A 10,316-nucleotide genomic window follows, 5' to 3' on the forward strand; every position below is an offset into this window, starting at 1 on the left:
TCGGTAATAACTTACAAATTATGGGTTACTGAATCTTCTCCATGGAACAGTCAAGGAAGATGTCTTTATAAAAAAAAACAAAACAAAAAACAAACAAACAAAAAAACCACACACAGCTTCAGTAGTCCAAACTAACACAATGGAAATGAATTATTTTGGATTTTAATATTTGTAGGTTTGTACTGGGGCATGGAAATGTTTAGTTTCTGTATTTGTTCTGTACAGATCTTGCCAGCTTTATATGTATTAATACTCAAATATTGGCTCCAGAACAAAATTGACTAAGACATGCTCATATATTCTTAAACTTAATTTTAATATGTAAAATAATGTAGTGTGCAAACCCACTGAGTGGCAGATATGGAAGTAAAAATATTTTTGAAAGCAAAGTATACCTCAAAGTATTTAATTTTAATATCTATTCCTTTGTAGTTTAAAATCCAAAATGTTTGTCATGTGCTAGTCAACCTCCTTTATCACTGCAATAGTTTTTGTTCTTGAGAAGGACTAGTGTATGGAGCTGCTTTTTGGTCTCTCATTCAGTGACATTTGCAACATATGTGAGAAGACAGCTGTCAGCCTTTATTTCTATCATCCCCCTCCATACTACAGCCATGTTAAATCTGTAATATATGTGCTATCTTACAACAGGGTAAGGTTTGGGTAGCTTTGCTTTACCCAGCTGCATGCATGTTAATCAGCTATACATCTGTGTATGCGCTGCATACAAAAATCTTTTGTCACCTCTTCTACTCAAAAGCAACCTGTGCTTCTATCCATAATGGAAATTTCCTGCTCTGTCAGCAGTGCTGTCCTTTTATTTAATCATCTTTGCATGCTATTTCAGCTCCTCTAAACTTCCTGTTCTTTCTGGTATCAGTAAGGTATATGCAGCTAAATCACTGTTATAATGGGTCAAAATGTCAGGCGAAATGGTGGTTCTGTCCCCAGCTCTGCCCACAAGCTACTTTTTTGCTTTGACTAAACACCAGATTGGTAGCCAATAGTATCAACAGATGTATAATGCACAAATAATTAGTGGGGCCTCACAGCAGCACCATAATTAGACATGTGGTTAGTGTACCCTTCAATCCATTAAAGATGCTGGAGCACAGAATGCAGGGTCCATGATCTCCATCGGCTCCATAAATCTGCAGTTACCTATATTTCTTTATGAACCTTTGAAACCCTGCTTTCTCCTGACACCCAGTTCTTCTTTTGAAATACCACTTATTTGCAAAAGGCTAATAGCGGGAGAAATGCAGCAATATCAAAGTGGCTAAAATTGCTGTGTGACTGTACCTGTCCTCTGTAGACCACCATGGGATGAATTGGACCAGCTCATGGTAGCTTGGCAAGTCAGTAATGGTTTTTGGTTTTTTTGGACGTGGGGTCTTGTGTTTTGGAATCTGGGACGCTAAGAAAGTTGCTTCAGTTTAATTAAATAGATTTAAAAGACAGTTTTAAACTGATGCAAACTCCTACATGTGGACACTTTTTAAAATCTGTTTACATCTGGTTTATACCAACTTAACTTTATATCCATTTAACTACATCAGTTAAAAAAACATTAGTTATAGGGTGAGCTGCATCTCTGTCCATTTGTGATCTCTGAGTATGCCCCCCTCAGGTGTTAAGCCTGTGTTTGGGGTGGAATTTTCAGTTTTCCCAGGAGCCAGTTACAGTACCCTTTGTATCAAAGGTCATTAACTACAGGTGTTGCTGGGTTTGAGAATCTGATATTCTTCCCTTAGGAGCTTGTGACCAAACAACTTTATTAAAATAAAAGTCTCGTTTCTTTAGCAGTCAGAGCAAAGCTTTAGAGAAAAAAGGATATTAAAACAATCATCGTGCATGTCTATCTTACCTGAAGTCCTACTATTCCATGATGCAGACCTAGGCACAGGCATGGCTTCTCCAGACTGCCCCAACTGGCTCTTTCATCTGTCTGATATTCCCCCACCCCGAGATGTTTTTAACACTAATTGAGTTTTGTTCCCTTGTGTTTGCGGGGCCTCAGTCATTCTTGGTAAAATCCAATTTTGTAGACTGGACAGTCAGTCACCAAAGCTAGTAGCTTTGGCATTGTCCCTTAAATTATGTGTTCATTGATAGGTAGTTGTGTTGAGCCATTCTTCCCATTCATGCCTGAATCCAGACAATTCTGAGTTTAAAAAAAATAATTCTTCTTCGAGTGCTTGCTCATATTCATTCCGTGTAGGTGTGCGCGCACCGCGTGCACATTCGTCGGAAGACTTTTTTACCCTAGCAACTCAGTGGGTCGGCTAGGCGCCCCCTGGAGTGGCGCCACTATGGCCGCGGATATATACCCCAGCCGACCCACCCACTCCTCAGTTCCTTCTTACCACCCGTGTCATTCGTTGGAACTGTGGAGTGCAGCTTAGCTGACCTTCACCTCCCTAGCGTTCCCATAATTTACCTGTATATAGTTCATATCAGTTTTAAAAGTTAATTAATAGTTATTTCTGTAGTTGTTATATTAGTGTTAGTATGTTTAATGGGGTTCGGGGCTCTTAGGCCCTCCCCGCACCGGGGCCAGCGCTCATGCCCAGTTCCCTGGGATTCAAGCCGTGTTCGGCTTGCCATCGCCCGATGCCTACAGGAGATCCGCATGACTCCTGTCTAAAGTGCTTCGGGGAGTCGCACTTATCCTCTAAGTGTGCAATCTGCAAGTCTTTCAAGCCTCGGTCAAAGAAGGAGAGAGACATTAGACTGAAACAGCTCCTAATGGAGGCGGCTCTAACCCCTCCGTCTTCGGCATCGAGTGCACCGTCGTCGGACGCAAAGAGCTCGTCTTCAGCACCGGGCCGCACCGGTGCACCTGCTCCTTCTCGGCACCGAACCCCATCAGTGCCTAAGTCAGGCCAGAGGCGCTCGCTCTCCCCTAGAGCAAAGTCTGTTAAGACCCCTGCCGCCCCGGCACCGCCCGCGGTGCGGCACGAGGGCACGGCTCCTCCGCACCACGCGGTACCTGCAGCCACCATACCACCGCCCGAGCCGTTGCCGTCGACTCCGGCTCCCCAGGGACCGTTGAGTCCGGCTCCTGTCTCCCCGGCACCTGCCGTGGTTGAGTTGATGGGGTGCCTTCTACGCCAGAGGTCTGCGAGGTGGCTAAGGATCTGATAGCGCTCTCAGATGCGGCAGCGGCACCGCCCCCGGCACCGCTGGTGCGGGCTGTCCAGTCGATGGGGAAGCCGGCGCTGATCCATCCTATCTCCTCCAGCGCCCGGCACTGCTCCCGGTCACGGTCCCGTCGGCGTTCCAGGTCCTGGCACTGTTCTCGCTCCTCCCGCCATTCACAGTCCCGGCACCGCTCCTCGGCACGGCGCCGGTCGGACTCCCGGCACCGCTCAAGATCCCGGTCGCCATCATACGTCTCCTGGCACCGGTCGAGGTCACGGCACCGCTCATCTAGGAGCCGCTCCAGGCGCTGATACACCAGGTCCAGGTCGACCTCCCGGCACCGAGCCGGTCCCAGTCCCGTTCTCGGCACCGCAGCTTCTCCGGGCACCGTTCCCCGGTGCGGAAAAGTACCAGGTCGGTGGGAACGTCGGCTGAAGGCCTATCCGCCCCACTATGGCCGTCCAGGCATCCCTTGGCTTCCCCGCATATGGGAAGCTACTATTTCCAAGACCAGGAGGCAGACATACCGGAGGGCCTGTTTCAGGAACAGCAGCCTGAGACTCAGAGTGGGCAACAGTGGCCCTTTTGGACACCTTGGGTGTACCAGCAGGCCCAAGGTGCTCCTCTTGCTCCATCGCGGACCGCTGTCTCGGACCGTCGAGCCCCTGAGGCCACACTTAGTCGCCCTCCACCAGCGGGCGGTGCCATCCAGGGGGTATGAGTACCTTTACATGCACCCTCCCCCCTCCTCCTTAGTCGTCCAGTCGGTGAATGACAAAGAGCGCCATGGTCAACCGGCCCCGGCGCCGAAATCCAAAGAGTCCAGACGGATGGACCTCCTGGGCCGTAAAGTCTACTCAGCGGGCGCTTTGCAACTCCGAGTTGCTAATCAACATGCGCTACTTAGTCGGTATGACTTTAATACCTGGACTGAGATGGCGAAGTTCCGAGAGTTGCTTCCTCCGGACTCTCGCCAGGAGTACAAGGCCTTCCTGGAAGAAGGAAAGAAGGTGTCTAGAACGTCGTTGCAGGCCTCCCTAGATGCGGCTGACTCCGCAGCCCGAACCTTGGCAGCAGGAGTTACCATGAGACGCATCTCTTGGTTGCAGGCCTCAACCCTTCCACCTGAACTCCAGTACATCATCCAAGACTTGCCCTTTGAGGGCAGAGACTTATTTTCGGAAAAGACTGATTCTAGGCTTCAGAGCCTAAAGGACAATCGGGTTACTATGCGCAACCTCGGCATGCATACCCCTGTAACCCAGTGCCACACTTACCGCCCTCAACACTTCCGTCCCTACTCTGTCCCTAGACGTGGACAAGACTTTGGCAGGCGCCGGGGACGAGGTGGCTGCAGGCGCTATTCTGGACCTCAATTGGGCCAAACTCACGGCGCCTCTAAGCCGCAGCCGGACCCGAAGATGTCCTTTTGAAGGCACGCCCGGGGGCAGCATGCCTTTCCGTCGTCCGCAACCTTCGGGCCTTTCCCATGACCTCGGTCCGCACGACTCTCGCTCTGCCAGGGCACATGGCGGCGTGTACGTACGTCACCAAGTATGCCAGGCTCCGGCTCCGCCCTCTTCAGTTGTGGCTCCACTCGGTGTACCGTCCGTCAGAGACTCAATAGACACCTTGGTCACCGTGTCGCCGGAGGTGCTGCAGTCCCTCGATTGGTGGCTGAACCCCTCCGTGGTGTGTGCAGGGTTGCCCTTTCACCTGCCCCAACCCACACTGTCCCTAATGACAGACGCATCTTCTCTAGGCTGGGGAGCCCACCTGGGCCAGCTGCGCATGCAGGGCCTCTCCCTCCACATAAACGTATGGGAACTCAGAGCGGTCCGCCTAGCATGTCAGGCGTTCGTCAGGCTTCTGGCCGGCCGTTGTGTCTCCGTCTTCACGGACAACACAACGGCCGTGTACATGAACAAACAGGGTGGGGCCCACTCTTCCCCCCCCTTTGCCGAGAAGCCATCCAGTTATGGGGCTTCTGCATAGCACATGCGATTGACCTGGTGGCATCCTTGCGGATCGCTTGAGCAGATCCTTCCTGTGCCATGAATGGTCCATAAGACCAGACATTATCCACACCATTTTCCGCAAGTGGGGCTTTCCCCAGGTGGACCTCTTCGCGACACATGTGAACAGAAAGTGTCAAACGTTCTGCTCGTTCCGGGGGCACTCCCCAGGGTCGATCTCGGATGCATTTCTCATTCCGTGGAATCTCCAACTGTGCTATGCGTTTCCCCCCTTCCCCCTAGTCCACAGGGCTCTGTTGAAGCTCCGACAGGACAGGGCTCATCTGATCCTGATTGCTCCAGCGTGGCCCAGGCAGCCCTGGTACACCACACTGGTCAGCCTCTCTGTGTCCCCGCCAATCACCCTTCCCCTCTGGCCGGACCTCATAACTCAGGATCCGGACCTTCAGGCTCTCCACCTCATGGCGTGGCTCCTGCGTGGCTAGACGCCTCAGAGCTCCGCTGCTCCGCTCCTGTGCAACACGTCCTGCTCAGCAGTAGAAAGCCTTCCACTCGCTCCGCATACCTAGCCAAGTGGAAGTGTTTCTCGCTATGGTGTGTCTCACGGGCCCTTGCGCCCACGGCAGCCCCTGTGCCAGTCATCCTGGACTACCTATGGCACCTTAAACAGCAGGGCCTAGCCGTATCCTCCCTGAAGGTCCACTTAGCGGCCATATCCGCTTTTCATCCTGGCTAGGTTCCGTAAGGGACTGGAGCGTCTCTATCCTCAGATCCGTCACCCCACCCCTACCTGGGACTTGAACCTGGTACTCAACAGGCTCATGGGTCCGCCCTTTGAGCTGATGGCTACCTATTCCCTCTTATACCTGTGATGGAAGACAGTTTTTCTGGTAGCCATTACTTTGGCTCGAAGGGTTTCTGAGATTTGGGCCCTCACGATAGACCCTCCGTACACTGTCTTTTACAAGGACAAAGTTCAATTGCGCCTCCATCCCGCTTTTCTCCCTAAGGTGGTCTCAGCCTTCCATACCAGTCAGGACATCTTCCTCCCGGTTTTCTACCCCAAACCTCATTCATCTCCACGGGAGCAGCGACTCCACTCCTTAGATGTCCGCAGGGCGCTTGCATTCTACATTCACCGCACAAGGCCCTTTCGTAAGTCCCCCCAACTCTTTTTGTGGCCATAGCGGACCGCATGAAAGGCCTTCCCATCTCCACTCAAAGGATTTCCTCGTGGCTAACAGCATGCATCCGCGCCTGCTATGACTTGGCCCATGTTCCAGCGGGCCACCTCACGGCCCATTCTACCAGGGCTCAGGCTTCTTCAGCAGCCTTCCTGGCACACGTGTACCGGTCCAGGAAATATGCCATGCAGCGACCTGGTCATCGGTCCACACGTTTGCTTCGCACTACGCTCTGGTGCAGCAGTCTAGAGATGATGCGGCCTTCGGCTCGGCAGTTTTGCATTCCGCCACGTCTCACTCCGACCCCACCGCCTAGGTAAGGCTTGGGAATCACCTATATGGAATGGATATGAGCAAGCACTTGAAGAAGAAAAGACGGTTACTCACCGTTGTAAATGTTGTTCTTCGAGATGTGTTGCTCATATCCATTCCACACCCACCCTCCTTCCCCACTGTCGGAGTAGCCGACAAGAAGGAACTGAGGAGTGGGTGGGTCGGCTGGGGTATATATCCGCGGCCATAGTGGCGCCACTCCAGGGGGCGCCCAGCCGACCCACTGAGTTGCTAGGGTAAAAGTCTTCCGACGAACGTGCACGCGGCGTGCGCACACCTACATGGAATGGATATGAGCAACACATCTCGAAGAACAACAGTTACAACGGTGAGTAACGGTCTTTTCATAAAGTTAACAGCATCCCAATAACCAAACCAGCATACAGTATTCATAAATATCACAAGTTAGTTCCATATTATTCACATAGATGTAAAACAGGTGAAAGGTCTATAAATAGACAGTGCTTTTCCCAAAGGCTGGTCTAAACAGTTTTCATACCAATTTCACTGTATTGTTTTATTGGCATTGGTTTTTAAACCAATATAACCCTGATATATAAAAAGCTTATACTGAAATAAGTTATACTGATAAATGTACTTATGTATTGGTATAGTTGCATCCATACTAGGGGTTTCTAAACCAATATAATTCGTACAAAAACTGAGTAAGCAAGCTCTAAGAAGTCTATAACTTCTATGGTTGCAAAGTAAACCTTCCTTCAAACAGCAAACGGAGTGCAAACTGAATAGCGATGTCTGCTTGTCTGCAGACAGCTTAAAATAATTCTGAGAAGTGTAGATTGCCCTGTTCAGCTAAATAGGTGTTGTAACCAACACCCAACTATGGTAATTTAAATATCAACATTGTTAGCTATTACATTGCTAATCAAGGCATAAAAAAATCTATACAATCTGCAGGAATTTAAATCAATCTCTCATTCGTTTATTAAGTGAATATACTGTTCGATGTGAACCAGACTAACTATTGCTTCTGCCTTCACCCTGTTTGCCTCCAATCCTATCACTTTTGTTTCTTCTTTTCCCTTTACTTTGTGCTATTAGCTTGCTGCTCCCCATGATCGCAACAGTCTTTGTGCTCCACCAAACACCCCATTTTTTTGGTCTGCCTTCCTCCAAATCCCTCTGTAATTCCATTTCTTAAAACAATCCTCCTCCATTGACAGTAATATTTGCACTGTCCTTTTGTGTACTAGTACCTTGATCTTGTTTGTTGTGTCTTATTTCGAGTGTAAACTCTTTGTAGCAGAGCATATATGATCTGTTTGTAAAGTGCTGTGTGAATTTATGGTGCTATGTAAATGTTCTAAAAGTAGCTAAACTGATTGCTGTTGGCTTTGCTGATTCAAAATTTTAACTATTCAGCAAAGCTGTTGTAAATTTTCCTTCAAACCTTCCAATATTTCCTGGGAGCTTGCTTCTATTTACTTTAAATACCTTGTGAAATTTTCTGACATAAGCTTCAGAATGGTGTGTGTTTTTGCCTTACTTTGTTTGAAATGTTCTTGGTTAGTAACTTAGACATTTTCTTTGTCTTCCCATTGATATAGTAGGAGATCAGTTAAACATTACCTGGAGTAGGAATGCTGTTGTAATTTAAAGCTTTTAAACCAACGAAGTTTGCAGTAGATTTGCCTCTAAGAGGGCGTGGTTTGCTCCCTCCTTCCTATATATTTATACTGCAAATTTAATTATGCTTAAAATCAAAGGAAAAATTGCTTACATTTGTTTGCAGGGAAACACTTATACTTGAGCATAATTTAATTTTTTTGTTAATTTGCTTGTTGTTTAAACAGATGGGACAACGGTGAAATTGAAAAGCTTAGCCCATGGGACATGGAGCCAATTCCTGATAATGGTATGTGAAAATGAATTAAAAGCCTCTCATCCTCTTGCCTATCTCCAAAATAATTTGTTTCATGCAAGTGGTAATACTAGTCTTGATATTTTCTTATATGGTCCCTGTTACCATAGTACCTGAGTATAGTCTTATTTTATTATTGTAGGACACTATCATTTTTCATATGATCTTAAGGGTGGAATTGATATAATGGCATAGGTATTCTATTACAGTTAAAGATCTGATCGTTTCCATGAAAACTGGCTTTGAGAGGATGAAAGTGGAAGGAGGAAATTTGTTTTCACTTTGAAATCTCTGAATCTGGATATTGGAATTGTCCAAAACTAGCCTATGTCATTTTCCATAAATTCCCCTCACCCCATTCCTCAGAATCACTTGTGGGGAAGGGAAATGGCTGAAGTATGTAGATCACAAAACTTTTAAGTACTCCTATAGGTCAAAATGTATATTCTATTTTAAAAACAAATAGGGAGACAAGTGGAACCAGTCATCAAGCATAGAATCCTGTGGCTGTTGTCAATTTTCTGTCTGCAAAGGAGCCTTTGTAACTTTTGTTGTAATTCATAGATTCCATGGCCAGAAAGGACAATTGTGATGATCTAGTCTGACCACCTCCATAACATAGGCCATAGAACTTCCCCAAAATAGTTCCTAGAGCATATCCTTTAGAAAAACATCCAATTTTGATTTAAAATGATGAGTAATGGAAAATCCACCATAACCCATGGTAACTTGCTCCAGTGGTTAATTGCTTTGCATCAGTTTTCTTCCTGCTTTCTTGTAGATGTGTTGAACTAATTAAGGCTGACGTTTTAAAAATTCTAAACTTCTTGGCTTGTGCCAAGATTCCTGCATTAATCGTAACCACACAACTCAGGTTGATGATCAAATATAATGAAATATGCACTCTGTGCAGTCAGCAAAACCTTATAATAAATGACTAAGGTATATCTAAGGTTACTGCTAGAATGAAAATCAGTTTTAATGGTCATCAGACCAGTGGTCCATCTAATCCAGCATCTTGTCACTGTCATTTGTAAGTATTAGATGCTTCAGAAGGAAAGTTCATGAAACCTTGAAGAAGGTAGTCATGTAATAGTCAGCCCAAGGGGAATTTTCTTCCCAATCCCCTGAGTTAGAAAATGGCTTCCTTTCCAAGCTCACTGAAACTTTTTTATTCCTATCTAGTGTAGTTGTGGATGTGCTCATCAGCCATGTGTCTGACTAATCCTTTTTTGAAGTTGGCTAAACTCTTGGTCTCAGTGATATCTTGCGATAAGTTCCGCATGTTTGCCCTGTAATAAGAGCACTTGATTTACCTTCTCTATACTGTTCATTATTTTGTATACTCTTCTGTAAACTAAGCAGTCTTTGTTTTCAAAAGCTCTTCTGTGGTTAATTTTTATATGCTTCTAATTGGTCACCTGTCCATGACCCACATTTTTTGCAAAACAGCTTCTGTCCTTATTTGTCCATCACTAATAGGTTTATGTCCTCTACCTCTGCTATTCAGAGGTAGTCCATTTTTTCTGGAGGCTCTAGAACTAAACACCTTACAGAACCACAGATTTTTTTTTGTCTCTGGCAGCAGAACAATTTGGTGGTTCAGTTTCTCCCAATTGTTTTGTTTTATAACTTCAATTTCTATACATTTTCATGCATTAGCGACATATAATGTCTTCCTTATCCTCCCCTGGATTGGGTATTTGACAGCATTGTGGTTTCAGCCACCTGGATCTGCTGCTGGGATACATCCCCCTCAGGTAATAGCAGAGCTGTCCTACAATCACGGGGCTAAAT

General features: G+C 46.8%; 1 protein-coding gene across 1 annotated transcript in view; it reads left to right on the forward strand.

Moving 5' to 3' along the window:
* Nucleotides 1-10,316, forward strand: part of BRWD1 (bromodomain and WD repeat domain containing 1) — a 115,187-nt gene that overhangs the window by 60,429 nt on the left and 44,442 nt on the right. The window contains exon 29 of the mRNA XM_039527263.1: nucleotides 8,452-8,513. Within this exon, the coding sequence (XP_039383197.1) occupies nucleotides 8,452-8,513 (62 nt within the window). The remainder of the gene's footprint in view (nucleotides 1-8,451; nucleotides 8,514-10,316) is intronic.

This window comes from Mauremys reevesii, linkage group 1, assembly GCF_016161935.1.
Source record: "Mauremys reevesii isolate NIE-2019 linkage group 1, ASM1616193v1, whole genome shotgun sequence".
Taxonomy (NCBI): domain Eukaryota; kingdom Metazoa; phylum Chordata; order Testudines; family Geoemydidae; genus Mauremys; species Mauremys reevesii.